This window comes from Rhipicephalus sanguineus, chromosome 3 (assembly GCF_013339695.2).
Source record: "Rhipicephalus sanguineus isolate Rsan-2018 chromosome 3, BIME_Rsan_1.4, whole genome shotgun sequence".
Lineage (NCBI taxonomy): Eukaryota > Metazoa > Arthropoda > Arachnida > Ixodida > Ixodidae > Rhipicephalus > Rhipicephalus sanguineus.
The window spans coordinates 16,869,909-16,892,691 of record NC_051178.1 but is presented as its reverse complement, the minus strand read 5'-3'; the positions used below and the strand labels follow the sequence as shown (position 1 = coordinate 16,892,691).

At 50.4% G+C, this 22,783-nt stretch overlaps 2 protein-coding genes across 2 annotated transcripts; one reads left to right on the top strand and one right to left on the bottom strand.

The window, feature by feature from the left end:
- Positions 1-10,088: 10,088 nt before the first annotated feature.
- On the top strand, positions 10,089-11,708 carry LOC119386468 (uncharacterized). The gene is made up of 3 exons (XM_037653750.2): positions 10,089-10,572; positions 10,657-10,864; positions 11,231-11,708. Exons 1-3 carry the CDS (start codon positions 10,105-10,107, stop codon positions 11,617-11,619), a joined length of 1,065 nt encoding a protein of 354 aa, XP_037509678.1. The 5' UTR covers positions 10,089-10,104; the 3' UTR covers positions 11,620-11,708.
- On the bottom strand, positions 11,706-14,777 carry LOC119385284 (UPF0746 protein DDB_G0281095-like). The gene is made up of 4 exons (XM_037652757.2): positions 14,360-14,777; positions 13,609-13,799; positions 12,688-12,981; positions 11,706-11,995 (listed from the first exon to the last, which is right to left on the bottom strand). The coding sequence occupies exons 1-4, from the start codon at positions 14,761-14,763 to the stop codon at positions 11,706-11,708; spliced, it is 1,179 nt and encodes a 392-aa protein (XP_037508685.1). The 5' UTR covers positions 14,764-14,777.
- Between the last annotated feature and the right edge of the window lie 8,006 nt (positions 14,778-22,783).

Genomic DNA, 22,783 nt, shown 5'->3' with positions numbered 1-22,783 from the left:
CCACAGCTCAGTGTCTCCCCTTGCCGTTTCTTCCATCGACATTCACACCATCGCTACCGAACAGCGCAAGGATCGCTGGATTGCCTCCCTGATAGACTTGCTGACTGATCCGTCGGCAACACCACCCACTCGCGCGTTGCGTCGTCAAGTCCACCATTTCGCCGTTCGCGACGACCTCCTCCACCGACGCAACTACAGCGGCGACGGCCGCCAGTGGCTACTAGTAATACCCCGAAGTCTGCGTTCTGACATATGCGAGTCGTTCCACTCTGATCCGCAGTGTGCGCATTCTGGGGTGTCGAAAACTTACCACCGCATCCGCCAATGGTACTTTTGGCGAGGGATGTACCGCTACGTGCAGAAGTTCGTTCGCTCCTGCATCCATTGTCAGCGCCGCAAGACTTCAACGCACCTGTCGCCGACAGGTCTGCAACCTCTCCCTTGCCCTGACCGGCCGTTTGGGCGTGTTGGTATCGATTTGTATGGGCCACTTCCTCTGACGTCCGCTGGTAACCGCTGGGCCATCGTCGCTGTAGACCACCTCACGCGATACGCCGAAACTGCCGCCCTCCCAGCGGCTACAGCGCGCGATGTGGCCTCCTTCCTGCTCCACCGATTCATGCTACGTCACGGTCCACCTCAGGAGCTGCTCAGTGATCGAGGCCGTGTCTTCTTGTCAGAAGTCGTTGAAGCCATTCTAAAGGAGTGCAACGTTGTTCACCGCAAAACTACTGCTTACCACCCGCAGACGAATGGCCTCACCGAACGCTTGAACCGTACGCTCGGCGACATGCTCTCCATGTGCGTCGCCGCCGATCACACCAATTGGGATGCCATTCTGCCCTTCGTCACCTACGCCTACAATACCGCCGCTCAGAGCACCACTGGTTTTTCTCCCTTTTTCTTATTGTATGGCAGGCACCCCTCGCACACAATCGACACAATCCTTCCATACAAGCCGGATCGGTCTGAGTGTGCGCCGATTTCTGCTACCGCCCGACTTGCTGAAGAGTGTCGCGAACTTGCCAAGACCTTCACTACGCATGACCAAGAGCGGCAGAGGAGCATTAGCGGTGACAGAATCACTTCTGAGCCGACGTTCCTCCCTGGAGCGCTCGTATGGCTCTCGATCCCTACCACTTCACCTGGCCTCTCTTCAAAACTACTGCCCAAATACGAAGGCCCCTACCGTGTCGTTGAACGCACATCCCCTGTAAACTACCTAATCGAACCCGTCGATCCATCCTCGGACATGCGCCGTCGTGGGCGCGACATTGTAAACGTGGAGCGCCTCAAGGCGTACCATGACCCGCTCATTGTGACAAGTTGTTAGGTCGCCAGGCGGCTCCCTTTTCGCACCCGGAGTAATTGTAGCGAAGCTTATTGGAACCCTGAAGTGGGTCGTCCTCTTCGGCCCCTTCTAGTGGGTTGCCCTCTTCGGACAGAGCGCAGCTCGCGCAAAGTCGGCCCCGCCTTGACTGTCGCTGTCACTCATCTTCGCCGAGTGTCCGCCAATAAACATCTTTATAATATATATATATATATATATATATATATATATATATACACATATATATATATATATATATATATATATATATATATATATATATATATATATATATATATATATATATAGCACTGCTGAATGTTCCACACTACATGACGCACCTGCACCATAATGCTGACGGTTACGCTTGAAGGAGACCGTCAAGGCTTAAAGGGGCCGTATATTATGTCGTGAGGGTGAGCGCACGATTGGGCGACTAATTAGCGATTTCCACCTCGTCATCTTCGCCCTCTCTAACCCGGAGCAGCAAGCACAAGCACGTTCACTGTGGTCTTCGTTGTCCTCGCCCATATGCGCAACATTCCTCTCCTCGCAGACGAAGGCCGCCGGACGAGTCAGTCGAGTTGTCTCGGCGTGAATAATTTCAGGCGGGCGACATGGACGACTTCGGTGTTGACAGCTCTTCGAACACTCGCCGTGAGGCGAGCTATTGTGTACGTGACCTCTGTGAGTCTGCTGACTATAACAAATGGTCTGTCGTAAGTGGAGAAAAACGTTTGGCACAACCCGAGTTTTCGTGTAGGAGTCCACAACCACACTAAATCACCACGGTCATAGGTTACAGGTCGGTGGTGAACGTTGTAGCGTGCTTTCGCTCTGTCTTGCGATGCCAAGGTGCGTAACCGAGCGATGCGACGTGCCTCTTCGGCAAGCCAGAGGGTCTCTGCGACAGTGACGTTTTCGTGATCACTGAAAGGGAAGACTGTATCGATTGTGTGCCGGGGCGAACGTGCGTACAACAAGAAGAAAGGGCTATAGCCTGTAGTCTCATGCTTCGCATTGTTGAATGCGCATGTAATGAAAAGCAGTACGTTATCCCAGTTCTTGTGGTCGCACGAAACATACATAGGCACCATGTTGATAATTGTCTGGTTGGTACGCTCCATAAGCCCATTCGTTTGTGGATGGTAGGGGGTCAAGTGACGCAAGCGGGATCCTCAGAAACGAAGGAGCTCCTCCATGACATCCGCTGTGAATTGTCGTCCACGGTCGCTGATGATCACGCAAGGTGGGCCATGCCGGTGGATGACGTGCTGTAGCAGGAGCAATGAGCCGTCACTGGCGGTTCCGGAGGGAACGGCCGCCGTCTCGCAGTAGCGTGTGAGGTAGTCGAGACAAACAATTATCCATTGGTTGCCAAGTGCTGATTTTAGAAAGGTACCGAGGAAGTCAATGCGCACTTGCTGGAAAAGTGCGCTTGTAGTTGGCATCGGCTGCAGAAGATCAGCTGGAGCAGTAGATGGACGCTTGTGGCGCTGGCGCTGCATGCAGCTGGCCACATACATTACAACAGACTTTTGCATACGAAGCCATTAACAGCGTTCGTGTAGGGTCTTCGGAAATGACGTCATAATTGATTTTCGAAGGATCTCCGGCACCACCAGAAGAAAACGTGCGCCACCGCTGCAAAGGTTTTTGTATAGCAGTCCATCACGCACACAGAAATAGCGTGCTGTAGTAGAGGCGGAGGCAGCGGCGAAGAGCGGTGCTAGTTTCGCGTCCTTTCGATGTTCTACTTTGAAACTGTGTAAGTCTGGAAAATTAGGCGATACAGAAGCTACAACGTGGTCAAGGTAATCGGCGTCACAGTCCGTTGTGCTAAGTGGAATGCGTGAAAGGTAGTCCGTTGGCATGCCGTTGACCACTCTTATAAGAGACGGTAAAGCTGTACTCTTGCAGCCGAATTGCCCAGCGCGCAAGGCGGCCAGAAGGATCACGAAGGTTGACAAACCAACACAAAGAGTGGTGGTCAGTGACAACTGTAAAGGGGCGTCCGTACAGGTAAGAAATAAACCGCTGAATTACAAATATTACTGCCAGGCATTCTTGTTCCGTAGCAGTGTAATTCTGTTCAGGTCTGCTTAGTGAGCGACTTGCGTATGTCATGACGTGTTCGCGGTCACCGTAACGTTGGACTAGGATGGCACGAATACCTATACCAGAGAAAAAGAGAAAAATCCTACCAGAAATTTATTTTAGGATACCTGACGTTTCGAAGCCTGGCCGGCTTCTTCTTCCGGGGTGAGACAGCCCGAGATGCACGGCGCTTATATACGCCTTCTTACCGACAGTTGTCGCAAGCCTTGACAGTAGAGGGAAGGCAACGTCCCCGTGGTGCAGTTGATGTTTCCCGCTGTCTGTTGTAAATGCCATGACTCGAGGAGGAGCATCGGCGCAAGTTGCTTTCTTGTTCCAGGATCACCGCACCGTCATGACTAATGCGGAGGTCAAACTTCACGCAGTGATCCGCCAATGCACTCCGTTCGCTGTTCAATTGACGGAGATCGTTCTTGTGCTGCCGCATTCTTTCTCGAAAGTTCTTTGCGCTTTTCCGCAGGTGCGATGTCTTTGGGTCGAGGGATGAAACTGCCGATGGTGGTCGACGGCTTCTGGGCTACGTCGACACCTGACTTTCTCAGTATGCGCGCTATTGTTTCTCTGCCGCCCGCGATTTAGGGAATCGACACGCGGCTCCGCTGGTGTCCTGCTTCCCCCGTCTTTCTTCCTGCGCAGGGCCTTGCGGATAAACACCTTAGTATAGCCGTTGCCCAAGTACAAGCCACCAAGTATGGCTGTTTCTTGCGCGAGGAAATAACGAGATAAGGGCTCCAGGGAAACTTTCGACTGTTTATTCAAGAGACAGTGCAACCAAATATATAGGCACAGACATGCGCAGCAAACTAGGCACACAGCGAGCGCATACCACCCTAATCACAACCTGTGATCTATGAACTTGCGCTCTGCCTGCGAAAGAGACAATGAAGTGTCACTGATACACATGGAACCTCGTGCTTTGATATGATATGCCTCCAACAACTCTCGAGCCGTGGTGTCCCCGCTTCTACCGAGAATCTCAATCTTATTCAAGCACGGATCACACTTATGTGAACTGCAGTGGGTCGGCAAATGTGCCCCATCTTTACCTTTTAGTGAAAGCTCGTGTTCCCGCGCACGCTCATTCACGCACCTTCCCGTCTGGCCGACATACGTCTTGCCACAGGATAGCGGAAATTCATACACAACACCGGTGTCACATTTTGTGTACGACTTGGCGTGCTTCTTGCCGCAACCACCTTTCTTGCTCCCATCAGATAGGATACGTGGGCATAGCTGAGACAGCTTCCGCGGCGCAGAAAAAACAATTGGCATGACATGTCTGTTAGCAACCTTCCTTAGGTTGTGTGCTACCCGGTGCATATACGGTACGACCTCAGGTCTCACCGTTCTCCGCTCTTGCTCTACTCCAGAGCCGTGGTGTTCACTCTTGAACTTCTGGAGGAGCGACTCGGCGACGGCGATGAGGAGCGTACGAGGGAAACCAGCCAACGACAGATGATCCAAGTGGTTTTGAAAATCCTTCTGCATCACGTGTGAGCACGACCTTGCAAGTGCAGACTCTAGGCAATGCTTAGCTATAGCCCTTTTCACAGTTTTGGAATGCGCCGACTCATAGGGCAGCAATTCTTTTGTGGACCTAGGCGAATAAAGCCAACGGGCGCGATACCTCTGCAAGGTACCTCTGCAAGTCTAAAAACTGCAAGGAGCCACGAAGCGGCAACTCGTGTGTGAACACCAATCCCTTCCCGAGTCGGCAAAAGGCCGCTAACACATTGTTAACAATGGGATGATATGCAGCGGTTGTTTGTTGCTTTAAAATAATCAGAAAATCATCAACGTACCTAAAAACTTTCAAAATCTCCCCCCCCCCCATTAAAATGCTGGTGCAAGGCACGGTCAATAGAACATAAAAAGAAATTGCACAACATAGGAGCGACACAAGAGCCTATGCAAATGCCTTGTCTTTGGACATAAATATCTCCATTAAAACTGATGAAGGTGACTTTGACATAAAACTCGAGAAGGGACATAAAGGCTTCTACAGTCATTCCCGCGGCATTCCGGAAGGCAACAACACCACTGTCGTCTATGCAACGTCTTACACATGAAAACAATTCGCCGTGCGGGACAGAATAAAACAGGTCCTCAACATCAACAGAGAACAAGTACCCAATCGAAGGGTTCGTTTGAAGAAAGTAGGTAACACACGAGGAATTGTCAGTTCTAAACGGGTCATTCACTGCAATCGAGTTTAGCTGCCTCATTAAAAACTTACTAATCACATTATACCAGGTACCTCGTTCACTCACAATCGTCCTAAAAGGAACGTCCGGCTTATGCGTCTTGGCCGTGAAGAACACAGAAAGGGCGTTGTTCTTGCTAGTTCCAATAGACCGTGCAATTTTTTCAAGTCCCAGGTCTTTGCACAGAGCCACCGCCTTGCTTTTCAAGTTCTTGTTGACTGCCTGTCCTGCTTTGAATTTGTACGAATCCGCATCCATTGCCACGAAGCCACCATTTTTATCCGCTTGAAGCAGGCACAAATTGTTGCCCTTGAAGAATGACACAACAGCGGCCGTAGTATCCTTGTGACGTAAAACGGAAGATTTTGCCCCGGTTCTGGCTAGAGCTTCCACGCCCTCTTGTATGCAACGGTCCCTAACTTCCACGTGGGCTTTTCCGGCAACTCGTCGGTTCATTGCCAGTAATTCGTGAGCCGGCAACGAAGGTTCCTGACTAAACTTTGGACCTTTGTTGAGTACACAGCGTACATTTTCTGGAATGCTAATATTCCCCAGCACAACGAGGCCTTCTCGGGCCGGACGAGCAGGCTTCTTGGGGAAGAAACGGCGGGCATCCCTTAGCACTTGGTTCCACTTTGCCTCAGTGATGTGGGCGGCTGAACGCTTAGCATCGCGAAACTTCTTCAGCGCCAGCCAATCCGGGTCCAAACTGAAGCACAGCGCTCGAAGCAGGTCAAAAAATAGGCGCACCTGCCGCCTATTTTGTGGCAAGACGTATGTCGGCCAGACGGGAAGGTGCGTGAATGAGCGTGCGCGGGAACACGAGCGTTTATTAAAAGGTAAAGATGGGGCACATTTGCCGACCCACTGCAGTTCACATAAGTGTGAGCCGTGTTTGAATAAGATTCAGATTCTGGGTAGAAGCGGGGACACCACGGCTCGAGAGTTGTTGGAGGCATATCATATCAAAACACGATGTTCCATGTGTATCAGTGACACTTCATTGTCGCTTTCGCAGGCAGAGCGCAAGTTCATAGATCACAGGTTGCGATTAGAGTGGTATGCGCTCGCTGTGTGCCTAGTTTGCTGCGCATTTCTCTGCCTATATATTTGGTTGCACTGTCTCTTGAATAAACAGTCGAAAGTTTGCGCTACCCTGGACACCTTCCCTCGTTATTTCCTCGAGCAAGAAACAGCCATACTTGGTGGCTTGTACTTGGACATGAACCGACTAGCCCAGCAACGTGTACTTCTAGTATCGCCGTTGGTGCCGAGGTCACGGATTATTTTCTCTGTTTCTTCCTTCTGCCGCCTGGTGATGAGCAGATTGTTTCGGCCCTCTGGACGAGGCTTTGCACAACGGAAGACATCTGGCATGGGGGGGGGGGGGGATTCGAGCTGAAATGGAGATAGCGCCCTGTGTGTGCTGGTTTCCTGAAGACGGAGAAAGAGAGGCTCTGGCGTTGTCTTCTCGCCACCACATCCAGGAACGGGAGGATGGAATGAATCTCCATTGCCGCAGTGAATTGTATGTGGGGATCCACGGAGTTCAAGCGGGCGAAGAGGTTGCTGACCTCGGCGGTTTTTACCACACAGAAGCAATCATCCACGCGGCGTACAAACAACTTGGGTTTGGGGTCGCACGCGGCAAGCGCTCGCTTTTCGATATCCTCCATCACGAGCGCTGCCACTGTTGCCGATATCGCGGCCCCCATAGCTGTCCCACTGGTCTGTCTGTAAAACACGTTGTTGAAAGAGAAGTATGTACTTGAAAGGCAAAATTCCAACAACTGGCATATCTGGTCTACCGAAAGTGGTGTTCTGTCGTTCATGTCGTTCAGGGTGGAGTCGTGTTCGAGAGCCCGGCGAGAGCGTTAGGAAAAACCGACATCGGCAGCCTTGACCCGACGAATGGAAAGAATAGAAATCAGGATCCCAGCAGGAATCAAACACAGGCATTCTTCGTGGCAATCAGGTATTCTACCACAGAGCCACGCCAGGGCTATAAGCTGGTTTGGAAAAACAGCCTTTGGAGGCGTAATGTTAGTGCAACCTGAATTGTGGTTGTGGTGCTGGCGATCTAATTTTACACGAAAGCAATAAATACTACATATGTACTTCTACAATACAGACGTCATGTCAGATTAACGTCTGTGGTTCCAGTGTCGGCTCCGCTTTCATAACAGACGGTGCTTTGCCCCGACTCGCTGTGTTTCTTCATAGCGTCACCACAGGAACGCACCGCCAAGAAACCTATTCTCAATTGATGTGCAGGGTGCTGAGGGTTGCCGTCAACTGAACCTGGAGCTGCGAAGCAGAACATTTCCGCCCATCATGACAACCAACGTCGAGAAATCGGCCCCGTTTGCCCAGTCCGGCGGCGGCACCGGAGTTCCTCTGCTGAGGGACACAAAGGTTTTCAGTGGTGCCGATGAGACCGACGTAGAAGACTGGTTTGCTAACTGCGAACTGGTGAGCGCGCACAAGTGGGATAACGCCGAGAAGTTGACACATGTCGTGTTTCATCTCACTGACGTTGCCGAAATGTGGCATCACAACCACAAAAGCGACATTGCAACATGGTCAGTATTCACGACGTCTTTCGCTGAAGTGTTTAGCCGACCCGCTGTCCGCAAATTTTGCGCCGAACAACGCTTGCGCACTCGAGCACAGAAGGCATCCGAAACGTCCACGAGTTACATTGAAGACATCATCGATCTTTGTAACCGTGTCAACGCCGCCATGCCCGAGTCTGACAAGATTCAGCACATCCTCAAAGGGATCGACGATGGCGCATTTCAGATGCTCCTGGTCAGGAATCCTCCCACCGTTTCGTAAGTCTTGACCTTATGTCAAAGCTATGACGAGTTGAGGAAGCAGCGCGCCCTGACTCGGCCATTCTCATCGCACGCCGACTCGCCCTCGCGTCTTGGTACCGTTCCGGAGCACTCGCCGATGCTTCAGGAGATCAAACATTTTGTGCGCGAAGAAGTTGCTCGTGAACTTTCCTTGGTCCCCTTCACGCAGGAGCCGTCCTCTCGTATGCCACCAACGCTCCGCACTGTTATTGCCGAAGAGGTCGCTCAAGCTGTTCCCGTCGCTCACCATCAGCAGTCTGTGGTGTTGGTGTTGGTAGTGGTTTGAAGAGGAAAAAGGCGCCTAATTTCTGCAGCCCGGTCGGGAGCACGGCGCAGCGCCTACCTGTGGTCGCGCCTCTTACGTATGCACCGGCTATTCAGCCCGTAGCCTCACCTCTTATGTATGCCCAGGTGGTGCGTCGCCGGTCAGCAGTATCGCCTGCGCTCGCCTCGCGCTACTGGTCGCTGGCATCTTTCTGGACGGTTCTCTGCCCCGAATTGCTGTGTTTGTTCATAGTGTGACCACAGGAACGCACCGCCAATCAAACCTCTTCTCAATATTTATATATATATAGTGGGAACGTTCAGGGGCCCGGTATGCGCAAGAAAGCAGCGTACACACGGAGGAGAAAACAATTCTTTTCTGCCCAACGTTTCGGCCGTGGCACGGCCTTCGTACCAGAATCATACTTGTTCGTGACGATCGTCGTATCGCTCCTTCGTACGATGTTGCGAAGCCAGAGTCCGAAGACGAGCTATTCGACGGGCTTCTTCCACGAGCCACAAGGTCTGCGATACAGAATCATCATTGTACAGAATGAAGGATAAAAAGGTGTCCTGAGGGCTTCGCGGTAACCTTGCTTACAGAAGATAAAATGGACTAAAGCCCGTTGTTTCATGTTTCGCCGTGTTGTACGCGTAAGTGATAAAAGGCAGCACGTCATCCCAGTTCTTGTGATTGGAGGAAACGTACATGGCAAGCATGTTGGTCAGCGTTCTGTTTGTCCGTTCAACGAGACCATTTGTCGGCGGATGATACGGCGTTGAATGACAGAACTGTGTAGTGCACATACGAAGTAATTCTTCAACGGCATCAGTAGTGAACCGGCGGCCACGGTCAGTGATAATAGCGAGTAATAGCTACGCGGCTCAGCGGACCGGCGTGCCAGCGGACGAAGGGAGAGGGCAGCGGAGCGCAAGACGAAAAGAAGAGTAATAGCTAAGCGTCGCCTCTCTCGTTTCAGCGGATTGCATTGCTGCGCCATCTGTTGAACAAGGTTGAAGTTACTCCCGATAGAGCAGAGCCTTTGCTGCGTCACCTGCCGAATAAAATTGAAGTTACTGCGAAAAGAATATTACGAAAGGGATTTTTTATAACATCGCATGTGTTAAGTAGAAACACATTTTCGTTTTTGTTACATAGCTTGATGTTTGCAGTGGTTAGAATGCATGACGGACTGTTCTACGTTCGAATAAAACAGTCGGCGCTGAAAGGTTGCAGGTGAAGCCAAGCCAAGCAATCAAGTGTGTGTTTTTAGTGGCATCGTTCTTGCAGTGTGTTTTGCTAGTTTTGCTCTTCGTTGCCGTTAGCGCTATGCCGCGAAGCATACTGCAAGAACATTTGCTTCTCTCTGAGCTAAAATGGTCAGAGATAGAAGATCTCTTAGCACTAGAGGTGTTAGGCGAGACTCGCCGTGACCCACTCTCCTTCCGTGGCCTGCTAAACATCGACGCCATGGACAACGGCATGTTCAGGACATGTTTTCGTTTTGAGAAAGAGGACGTACCGAAGCTGCGAGTAGCCTTGCGCATTCCGGAAACGGTTATGACTGCTCAAAGAGTGCCGATCCCTGGAGACGAAGCCCTCTGCATTACGCTTCGGCGGCTGGCATACCCAAACCGACTAAAGGACCTTGAGAACTTCTTCGGCCGACATAGTTCGAGGATATCGTCCTTGACGATAGAGGTGCTGAGGCACATTGATGAGAAATTCTTCCACCTGCTGGACGATGTGAATAACCACAGCTGGCTGACCATCGACATGCTGGAGAATTTCTCGAAGGTAAGAAGCAATGACAGCGGAATGGAAGCTGTGCAAATTGGAGATTGTGGTATACCTGTTGACATTTCTTTGTTTGTTTTCCAGGCCATTTACGCTAAAGGAGCCCCACTTACCAACTGCTGGGGCTTCATTGATGGCACTGCGCGTGCTATATGCCGACCAACCAGGCAGCAGCAGCTGTACTTTAGCGGGCACAAAAGATTTCATGCCCTGAAGTATCAGTCAATAATGTGCCCGAATGGCATCATTTGCCAATTGGATGGATGTTATCCAGGCAGCAAGCACGATGCTGGTGAGTAAAGGGTAGTTCATATACCTGGAAGTTACATTTCCCTCAATGTAGCCATGGGACTGTCATGTACACCAAGTATCAAACAAAATAGGTCAAATTCCTAGTATTCTGTATTCTTTGGTGTTCCCTTTGCGGACTTCTCTGTTTTAAATTCTATATATAGCTTTACTGCTTCCTCCCTGCTGAGCATCCATCATGTAAGATGAAAAAAATAAAATTTAGTTAAATAAGCAGACGCATTGAAAGCCTGCTAGGGCATCTCGCCTATTCTGTTGCTACTTTTATATTCTGTACCACACCCGCACCCAATGTTTGATCAGCAGGCGTAGTGGTGCTAACGCAGTATCTCATTTCAATTTTTTTCAGGCAACTTTGGCAACAGCCAGGCATACACAAAGCTGGAAAAGCTCGTGCAGGGACACCACTACTGCCTCTACGGGGACCCTGCTTACCCATTGCGGCCACTACTGTTGAAACCTTACGGCGGTGCATCTTTGACACTGGAGCAATGCGCGTTTAACAAGGCAATGAGCAACGTGAGGCAGGCCGTGGAATGGGGCTTCGGAAAAATTTCTGGACTCTTTGCCTTTGTAGATTTCAAAAAAAACCAGAAGATCTTCCGCCAGAATGTTGCAAGGATGTACAAAGCGAGTGCATTGCTGGCAAACTGCCATACTTGCCTGTATGGTGCACAGGTCTCGCAATACTTTGACCTGCAACCACCATCCTTGGAAGTGTACCTGAATGCCCGTTAACTTTAGTGACAGCTTGCAATGTGGCACTGGTGAATCCCTTTGCTTATTAAAAGAATAAAGTGTGCAACAAACCACTTTTTTATTATTCACCTATTTCCAGACATTCTTGTTGATAGGTCTGTCACCTCTTGGCTGAGTTTATCAAACATCTGTTCGACACGCTTAATAAAGTCCAGCTGTTCCTGCTGGCGACTTGTCACCTCATGTTCGTGCTTTCTTTCGGCAAGCGCCAGCTTGCGCTCCTCCAGAGCTAGCCGTCTCTCTTCAATGTCCAATTTTCTGGCTTCGACTTGAAGTTCCTTTTGTCGGAGCTCGAATTCATGCGTTTGACGCATAGTCAACAACTGTAAGCCCATGCTTTGGAGGCCTCTGATTCCTGGAAATTTTGGGAAATCAGGCCATTCAGTTAGTCGGTTCACATACGCATATCACGTGTCATAGAAAGCTCACTTGATGAACTCGTAACACAAACACAAGCCTTCAACTCTATGCTATCACACATCATTTAGTGATGACCTATTTTATGCTTCAGCAGGGTGATCCTCGAAGACTGATAACATCGCAGCCGTTGCTTGGATCCTGACATTTAGTGTAATAACAAAATAAGAACTGTTCTGGTACTGCTATTTACAAGTGTTCAATGTAAAGAGAGGTTCAAAATTTCCAAGTTGTCGTATGCTAACCTTATCCAAAACTCCCACTTATTCGTGGTAAAGAAAGCAATCATTCTTTTCACCTTCCTTGTACATACAGATGGTAAAGCATGGCCATGACTCGCATCACAGTCTTGTCCTAAGTTACTTTTGAGAGGTGTGACACTTGTCCACAGCTCGGCAAACTCACTCAGACTCAGATCGGCCCGTGAGTGTGAGTGAGTCCGGGTGAGTAATATTTTAGTGAGTCTGAGTGAGTCCAGTTGAAGAAAATATTGGTGAGTGAGTCCGAGTAAGCCCAAAGCAGCCCAATGTACTAGACTCTACAGGGACATCATGTTGCCCATTTGTACTGCTCCTTGTGGCAATATTGCACCATGTTCCAACGTGGCATAAAGAGTCCTTCAAGATTTACCTCTACTCGCCGTCACAGGAACTCGTTGCCTAGCTGCAGGCGGCGGTTGTGGCTGCCGCTGCAGCTGCAGCTGCTCTTGTTGCTGCTGCTGCTGTTGTTGCTGCTGCTGTTGTTGTTGCTGCTGCTGTTGTTGTTGCTGCTGCTGCTGTTGTTGTTGTTGTTGTTGTTGCTGCTGCTGCTGCTGCTGGTGTTGCTGTTCTTCCTCCTCCTCGTGGCACTGCTCTCCAGTGAGTTCAACAGCAGCGGGACTGCACGGCGCGGTCATTGAGAGCAGGAGTTGTGTAGCTTGTTGTCCTGATTGTAATGCATAATGGAAAACAGGGAGATGTCAGATAATAGCACACTAGCACATTCCATTACAACTCTGGCACATTGGGAACCCACCAGTAGAGAATAACTTTCTTGTATTACAATGTTACAAAGCCATCAAAAAATGCTAACTGATGTAATGAAATAATATTGTGAGCTCACATGTTAATCACACTTTGATAGTTTACTTTGCATGTTATTGGTAATGTGAAATAGTAAAACAAATTTGTTGACTTTTACTCAAAACCACAAATGAACCTTTCGCACTGTTGTTGTAATGCAACTTCATGCATTGACAACATCATTAATGAGTTACCTCAATACATGATAATGCACCTGCTGCTCGGGATCACTGCAAATTATTGCTTTTCATTGCTATCACTATAGGAACCAATAGAGTCGGCAGGCAGGGCAGAAAGAGTGCTTCATTTCTTTTTCGGCTGTTGCAGATGTGCAAGCACGTTAACACAATGCGAGATACTTCAAGTGTCGTTTTTATTCCCGCATGCCACATTTAAAATCACAGGCGCAAGAAAGTGCATACACATGACTATGATCGTAGAACAATTTTATCAATTTCAGAGAGATGTGAGGCTTTACTGCTGCACTCACCTTGATCTTCATCTGCACGAACTTGTTCTGGCGGCGTCGCCAGACAGGACGCAGCAGCGTGACTTCTTTTGCGGCCACAGCTGTTTGAACTTCTAGGTGCTACTCTGGGCACGTAATTTATCGACCTTATATAATCAGAGAGGTCCTGTAATATTTGCTCCTTCTCTGCATATTGTTCCTCCGTTCCCGACCTGCAAAGAGAAATGCGTGCATGTTACAGCAGGCTTGCTGCTCTCTAAAACACGTCTCTAACCCCCGTATTCAGAAACGCTCCTTCACTTGAACTTCACTTGCCACCGCCTTCAACGCGTTTCGAACGCGCTGCCTTTAGGCTGTGCCAAGGCAGCACGAACGCGCTTCGAACGCGCTGCCCAAGGCGGTGGCAAGTCAAGTTCAAGTCGAGGAGCGTTTCTGAATACGGGGTAAATACCCGCTCACTCTAGCGGCACGGCGATGGCTCTCAAAAACGATGCCGAATCGGGACGAATACATTGCTGTAGAAGCTTAAGGACATGAATCTAAAGCAAGTGGAAGCATCGATTCGGAGCTTACAAGCTACAGAGCGCACGGCGGCCACTTGATAGATTCGAGGTGGACGACAACAGTTTGCTTTTCACAGTGCGACTATGTTTGTCGGAGACGCGAACGGCTTAAAGCGTCGCCGGCGAAGCTTAACGCGCACCGCGTTGGACAGCTCTCGCGCGGAATTAAATGCTATCTGCGCGGACAATACATAAAAAGTGGTACTTACTTTCTTAAGTTTTTTGTATCTTCTTGCCTCCAGTAACCGATTAAAAGATCGACACGGTCCTTCAGGCTTCTTAGCGTGAGCTCCCGGCCAAGCACACCTTTCAAGTTTTCGATCACATGAATCCACTGCAAGTCGTCGTTAAATGGCTTGCTCGCTGCCACTTCTCTTAAAATGGCTAGGTCTTCTTCGGTAGTGAAACAGCGCCGGGGCCTTTTCGCCTGCAGCCGAACCTGCGCCGCGCTTGGAGGTGCCGCCGAAGACATGCCGCCGCCGCTTGTGTTGGGGGCTGCCATCTTGAAAACGCTCGTCCGCTCGTCCGCTGGGCGCACTTCGCTGAGGAGACGAAATGAGCGGGTGAGCGACTCTCTCCGTAAAAACGCTCGCTGCCCCGGCGTGCCGCGCATGCGCAGTTGGCATCTCCGCTCGTGCGCTGGGCGCGCTGGCCCGCTGAGGCGCTTAGCTATTACTCTCTAATAACACGCAGTGGGCCATGGCGAAGGACCACGGAGTGCAGCAAGAAGACCGCCACGGAAGCAGCGGTCGAAGAAGGTATGGCTGCGGTTTCCGCATACCGTGTAAGATAGTCTACACAGACGATTATCCAGTGGTTCCTAGTGTTAGATAACGGAAATGGACCCAAAAGGTCAATTCCTACTTGTTCGAAAGGCGTACTGGGTGGTGTCAATGGCTGAAGGGGACCTGGCGCTGCGGTGGCCGGTCGCTTGTAACGCTGGCACGTTTCGCACCTAGCCACATAGCGCTTGGTTGTTTCGTACATCTTGGGCCAATAAAAACGTTCCTGCGTGCGCTGCAGTGTTCGTACGAAGCCAAAATGGCCGGATGTCGCATCGTCACGCATGGTGCGTAGAACATCGGAGCGGAGGCTCTTGGGAACAACTAGCAGAAAACGCGCTCCAGGCCTGGAGTAGTTCGTCTTGTAGAGCAACTTGTCACGAACAGTGAAACGACCGCTGCCTTGGGAAGTACGAGCGGCGACAAAAAGCGGATCCAGGGTGAAATCGTTGCGTTGTTCTCGCTGAAAGTGGGCTGCGTCGGGAAACGTGCTGGTAACAGCAGCGAGACAGTCGTCAAAATTATCAGCATCGCAGTCGGTAGTCGCAAGAGGAATCCGAGAGAGACAGTCTGCGTCAGCGTGACGATGGGCACTCTTGTATGAAACCGTAAAGTCATATTCCTGGAGGCGCAGCGCCCAACGTGCGAGGCGACCATAGGGATCGCACAAACCGATCAGCCAGCATAACGAATGATGGTCGGTAATTATCGTGAATGGTATCCCGTAAAGATAACAGCGGAACTTCTGTACGGCGAAAACAGCTGCCAGGCATTCCTGTTCCGTAACCGTATAATTGCGTTCAGATTTGCTCAGGCAACGGCTGGCATATGCGACGACATGCCTTGCACCAATGTGACGTTGTACAAGCACTGCTCCTATGCCGATACCACTAGCGTCAGTGTGAACCTCAGGCGGGCAAGATGGATCGAAGTGACTCAAGAGTGGTGCTGACGTTAGTATAAACTTAAGTGGGAAGAATGAGGCGTCACACTCTGGTGTCCAGTTGAAGGCCGCATCCTGTCGCAGGATACTTCTCAGCGGGTACACGATATCGGCAAACCGAGCAACAAAGCGACGAAAATACGAACATAGGCCAATAAATGAGTGAAGTTCTCGTACAGACTGCGGTGGTTGGAAGGAGCTCACTGCTTCAATCTTACGAGGATAGGGTCTGACACCATCCTTGGTCTGACGCCATCCAACTAAGTGTCCCAGAACCAGTGTTTGACGTTCACCAAACCGGCATTTCTTTGAATTCAGCAGCAGCCCGGCCTTTTCGATGCAGTCGAGGACAAGGTTGAGACGGTTGTTATCTTCTTCAAACGTGCGGCCAAAGGTTACAACGTCGTCAAGATAACACATCCATATCTCCCACTTTAGATCGCGTTGTACTGTGTCCATAAATCTTTCAAAGGTGGCAGGGGCATTGCAAACGCCAAAAGGCATAATATTAAATTCTAATAGGTCACCCGGAGTTACGAAAGCAGTCTTCTCCTTGGCTTTAGGTTCCACAGGTATTTGCCAATAAGCCGATCGCAAATGAAGTGTTGAAAAATAAGAAGCGGCATGCAAGCAATCAATGACGTCATCAATTTGCGGGAAGGGATAGACATTCTTCTTCGTCACTGCGTTTAGACGCCTGTAATCCTTCGAGGAACCATCTTTTTTTCGGACAAGGATTACTGGGGCTGCCCACGAGCTGGACGACTCTTGAATGACACTTTTGGGCATTATGTCCTTTACATGTTCGGCAATAACTTTGCGCTCGGAAGATAACACTCGGTAGGGCTTCTGGGGGATGGGGTGTGCTGAGCCTGTGCATCGGTGCTGAAGGGGTGCATCTCCATTGTTAAAGTCGAATGCAGCAGCATGCCGGGAAAGGCCCTGTACCAGCGCTTGCCATTTCATAGTTGCCTTGCTGATCATACCGAGCATTAGATCTTCATGATGGCGATTAATCGCAAGGAGAGGAAGCTGTGGTGAAGTCCGCAGTTAGTGCCGCTATTGAGCTGCATGAGGCTTCATAGAAGAAAGCGATGTTTATACCGCGAAGAAGCACAACTGGCGTGGCGGAATAGTTCAGCGCCCACAATGTTGCGACTCCTTTCGCCATGCTCACGACAGAACAGGGCACAAGTATGTTCTTTTTAGCACAGTTTACGCTGAGAGGCCCAACTACAATGTCAACACAAGCAGCATCAACGGCAGCTGAAGAGACACAAACGGGTGTCAGGCACGAAAAAGGTGCTATCACTTCATTAATCACACTGAGTGTGTTACTGTCTTCGCCACGTGAGCTTTGTTCGGAAAGTGCCGGTATAAATAACATGTTTAACAATATTTCGCCACTACAACAGTCGACGGAAGCGCCGCATTGTTCAAGAAAATCGACACCAAGAATCACATCGTGCGAACAACGAGGAACAACCAGGAATTCCGATGCAAACACTTTCCCAGCCAACAAAACACTCACAGCATAAACACCGAGGGGATGAAGCCACTCGCCGCCTACTCCACGAAAGGTAGTGGCGTCGTTCGAAGAGAACATAACTTGGTGGCCTAGACGATTTTTGAAGGCGAAGCTCATCACAGATACAGTCGCCTCAGTATCAACTAAAGCCATCGTCGGTATTCCGTCAATGAACACATTCACTTTGTTTTTCAGCATCACAACAGGCAGAGAACGTCCGGCGACCTCACCCCCATCGGCCGCGGATGTTAGTTTCCTGGCGGCGGAGGGGACGTACGGCGCCGAGAAGACGGCGAGCGGCGGGGACGGTTAGATGGTGGCGTCAAACTCCGCTCAGATGCTGGCGAAACGCTGCGTCTGGTCACGTGCAAAATACGGTCTCTCGGAAACAAGTCGGTCGTCCGCAGGTCATATGATGTACCGGTTTCTGGTGGCGAGAACATGGGGATGGTGTCCTGCGTGATGGGCGGCGTTGACGACAATACCGAGCTATATGTCCTGTGGAACCGCAGTTGTAGAACACGGGAGGGTCGCGGCTCGTACTGTGCTCGTCAAAACGAACCCTAGGCCGCTGCGGACGACGACCAAGTTCGTTATCAGGCGAGTAACTGGTCTCTGCCACTCGCTGGAATCCGTTGTATCGCTCGTAAGCCACATCATGGTAATAGGGTCGGTGCTGTCCTTGTTGCAGCGGGACGTAGTCAGGCACAGGGTCTCGAGTATAAAAACGCGGCTGTTCTCGTTGTCGTCGAGCCTGATAGGTAGGGCTTCCATCGTAGAGACGTGGCTGCTGTCCAGGCGTGATATCATACTCCTCAATGCCCTTCGCCGCTTGATGTGAGGAGAAGGACGCAACGTTTGGCTCGAACTCTGGTGGCATGTGGGAGGCATGAGTGCTTGGGTGTGCCACTTGCGCATACAGGTTGAGTTCCTCGCGGACTATTTGCCGGAGCATCGATGCAAGATCGAGCGGCTGGTTGCTCTCTATACTTGCAACTATCGTCACATTGGCTAGCCTCCCAAACTTCGGCGTGATGCGCCTCGGCTTTAATTGTTCAAAAGTTCGACAGTGCCGAATGACGAATGACATCGGCGACGGAAGTCAGGGTGTCTTTCGCGATAAGGAAGCTGTAAACGTCCTCGGCGATTCCTTTCAGAACGTGCCCGACTTTGTCTTCCTCAGAATTCCAGAGTCCACCATCCTACAGAACTTTATGACTTCCTCAATGTAAATCGTGCAGGTTTCGCCTGGCACTTGCGCGCGTCTGTTCTGCTCTCTTCTTTTTCGTCGTGGAGTCGCCGAAACGCTCTTTGATCTCAGAAACCAATCTGTCCCACGTCGTTAACTTTTCTTCCTGATTTTCATACCATACAAGCGCAGTATCTGTTAGGAAGAACACGACGTTCGAAAGCTGGGAAGCGACATCCCACTTCTTGGCGGCACTCACCCGTTTGTAATGGATGAGCCATGCCTCGACGTCTTCATCCGGTCTTCCGGCGAAAGGACGGGCATCTCTTAGCTGTGGGGCAGAACTGGTCGACGTAGAAGTTGAGAGGCGCTGTTGTTCGTGGGCGTTGTGGAACATTCCAGCCCAGATGGATTCTGTGGAAGTCCAGCAAGGCGACGGCTCCGTCGAAGAGCTTGCGGTTCAACCTCCGTTTTCGGTTGTCGAGTACCCAGCACCTTGCACAACAACTGTTACAGCAAGTTGTGATGAGATGGTTTTATTTACAAGAGATGGACGATGGTGGGTAGCCTACTGCGGCCTTGCAAAAGCTCTTCGTTCTCCTCCTCTGCTTTTCGCATGACCGTTACAATAGTATATATATATATATATATATATATATATATATATATATATATATATATATATATATATGTATATATAATCAACCAGGAGTCGACGTCTGCCCCAGAGCCAAAGCAGCAAAAACGTTCTTTTCTTCTTCACACCCAAACGTGTATGCGCCACAGCGGGATGGTATGTGTTATTACCCCCTCTCCTAAAGAAGCATCATCTCGATGCTGGACATGAGGGCAAAAGAAAAGTGAAGAAGGATACTATACAAGCGAAAGAAATGTGTCGTAACACAAAAGAACGTAGTCTGCTGCTGTCGAACAATGAGTCAAATAACAGCAAAGAACAAAACGGAAAAGAGAAAACAAGGGGACACACGCTAAGTCGTCAATGAAGTCAATGGTACTCCACAGTCGAGTCACAGCGGGAAAAGTACGGTTTCAGCCTGGAAACATGGATGACTTCAGTTTGTGGAATGCGACGGGAACGTCTCAAGGTGCCTTCTGGAAGAACCTCATAAGTAACGTCGCTGAGACGTCGTACAACCTTGTAAGGTCCGAAGTAGTGGCGCAGCAGCTCTTCTGAACGGCCGCGCTGTCTGATGGGGGTCCACACCCAGACTTCATCACCAGGATTGAAAGTAACTTCTCGGTGACGAAGATTGTAGCGGCGTGCGTCTGCAGTTTGGCGACACTGAATACAGCGTCGCGCGAGTTGACGGGCCTCCTCGGCGCGTTGAGCGAACATCGCAGCATCCGTGTAAAACATTCCTAGGTTGTCGGGGAGGAGCATGGCGTCGAGAATTGTGGTGACCTCTCGACCGTAGACTAAGCGAAAAGGGGTGAAACCGGTACTTTCTTGAACTGCAGTATTATACGCAAAAGTGACGTAAGGAAAGATATCGTCCCAGTTCTTGTGGTCAATGGCTACATACATTGACAGCATGTCTGCAATCGTCTTGTTCAGTCGTTCAGTCAGCCCGTTTGTTTGCGGTTGATAGGCCGTTGTTTTGCGATGTTCCGTGCCACTTAACCTCAAGACTTCTTGCAGCATCTCTGCGGTGAAAGTTGTCCCACGATCAGTGATGACGAGAGCTGGCGCTCCGTGACGGAGGACGACGCTGTTGACGAAAAAATGGGCGACGTCTACTGCGATAGTTTTTGGAAGTGCCTTTGTTTCGCAGTACCGTGTTAAGTAGTCGGTAGCGACCACAATCCACCGATTTCCAGAGGAAGACGTGGGGAATGATCCCAGCAAGTCCATGCAAATCTGATGAAAAGGCGCCTTCGGTGTGTCTATTGGTTGTAGCAGTCCCGCTGGTCGTATAGGTGGAGTCTTACGTCGTTGGCAGTCGCGACACGTGCGAACGTAGTGCTTCACAGTCTTCGCGAGACGTGGCCAGTAGTAGGAGCGGCGAATCCGTTGCAACGTGCGCGTATAGCCAAGGTGTCCGGACGATGGTTCGTCGTGACAAGCACGTAAAATGTCGTCGCGAAGCATGGTTATGCAACTAGCAGGTATGTAGCTTGCGTATGGTCAAAGTTCTTATAAAGGACTCCATCCCGGAAACAAAACGAGGCTAGCGAGCGTGCGAAACTTCGAGGAGGTTGGGATGCGCGCCCTTCCAGGTAGTCAATGAGCGGGCTGAGCTCCGAGTCGTCACGCTGTTGCTGAGCCAAGCTGGCTGCTGACACGGCGGAAAGTGTCGTCGTCTTCAAGGTCAGTGTTGGCATTTCCGATTGGCGCACGTGAAAGACAGTCAGCGTCGGTGTGTTTCCGCCCAGACTTGTGTACGATGGTGACGTCGAATTCTTGTAGCCGAAGGCTCCATCGTGCTAGACGACCTGAGGGATCCTTCAGATTCGCAAGCCAACAAAGAGAATGGTGGTCGCTAACTACCCTGAATGGGCGGCCATACAAGTATGGCCGAAACTTTGTTATGGCCCAGACAACAGCTAGGCATTCTTTTTCTGTAGCAGAATAGTTTTTCTCAGCAGGTTATAAGGTTCTCCTCGCACAAGCAATCACGCGCTCTACGCCATTATGCCGCTGAACTAATACGGCGCCTAGTCCGACGTTGCTGGCGTCTGTGTGTAACTCTGTGTCAGCGTTTTGGTGAACATGACCCAGTACAGGCGGAGCCTGGAGATGGTTTCGGAGGGTGTCGAAGGCATGGCGCTGATCCTGACCCCAAACAAACGGGACGCCGTCTTTTGTAAGTTGATTGAGGGGTTCAGCGATCTTCGGAAAACTTTTGACGAAACGCCTGTAGTACGCACAGAGCCCCAGAAATCGGCGTAGGTCGCGCTTATTTGTGGGCACGGGAAATGCGGCAACGGCGCTGGTTTTTCTCGGGGTCGCGGCGGATGCCGGCATGACTCACAACGTGGCCAAGGAATTTCAGTTCTTCGTATCCAAAATGGCACTTCTCAGGTTTGAAAGCCCAGCTGTTCTAATTGCCTGAAGGACGGTCTGCAGGCGCTGGACGTGTTGTTCAAACGTGTCGGCGAAGACCACCACGTCGTCAAGGTAAACAAGACACGACTTTCATTTCAGCCCTGTGAGAACCGAATCCATCATCCTTTGAAAAGTAGCTGGCGCTGAGCATAGACCGAAAGGCAGGACCTTAAACTCGTAGAGGCCGTCAGGAGTAATAAAAGCCGTCTTTTCGCGGTCACGCTCGTCAACTGCGATTTGCCAGTAGCCACTACGTAAATCCATGGAGGAAAAATATCTGGCATTGCGTATACGGTCCAGGGAGTCATCTATTCGGGGCAGAGGGTAAACGTCTTTTTTGGTGACCTTGTTCAATTTCCGATAATCGACGCAAAAGCGCAACGTACCATCCTTCTTCTTTACTAACACAACTGGTGAAGCCCAGGGACCGGTCCATGGCTGGATGACGTCGTCTTTAAGCATCTGCTGAACTTGGTCACGTATAGCGTCTTGTTCCTTTTGCGACACCCGATAGGCATGTTGTCGAATGGGTCTTTCGGTGGTTTCGGTGATAATACGATGCTGAGGAAGCGGTGTCTGTTTAACCTTCGACGTTGTAGCGAAGCAGTCTTGAAATGAGCCGAGCATACGCAAAAGGCTTTCACGTTGTGCTGAGGGTAGACCCTGGTTTACGTCGAGAGTTCTCATGAAGTCCTCGGTAGAATGGTCGCCAGACGAAAGTGAAGCCAATGTTGACGAACCCTGGGCGTCAGCAATTTCCTCAAAGTATGCAATGGCGGCGCGTCTGGCAAGATGACGATATTCGTCGCTGAAGTTCGTGACCAGCAGGTGAGCTCGTCTGTTGCTAGGCTTAATGATTCCTCGGGCAATGCAGATTTGTCGTGAAAGAAGGAAAGACAAGTTTGCCTCCGCAATTACAGCGTTGGACACTTCCTGTCCCAATTCCACAGTCATAAAGAGACTGCTGCGAGGCGGCAGAGTCACAGAATCATTGGCAACAGGTAACGCTGTCTTCGGTAGTTCGGTGGTCTCAGTGGCAGCAGGAAAAGGTTCCTCGAATGACACAAGTAATTCACGGAGGTCAATGACTGCGCCGTATTCACGAAGAAAGTCCATTCCCAGGA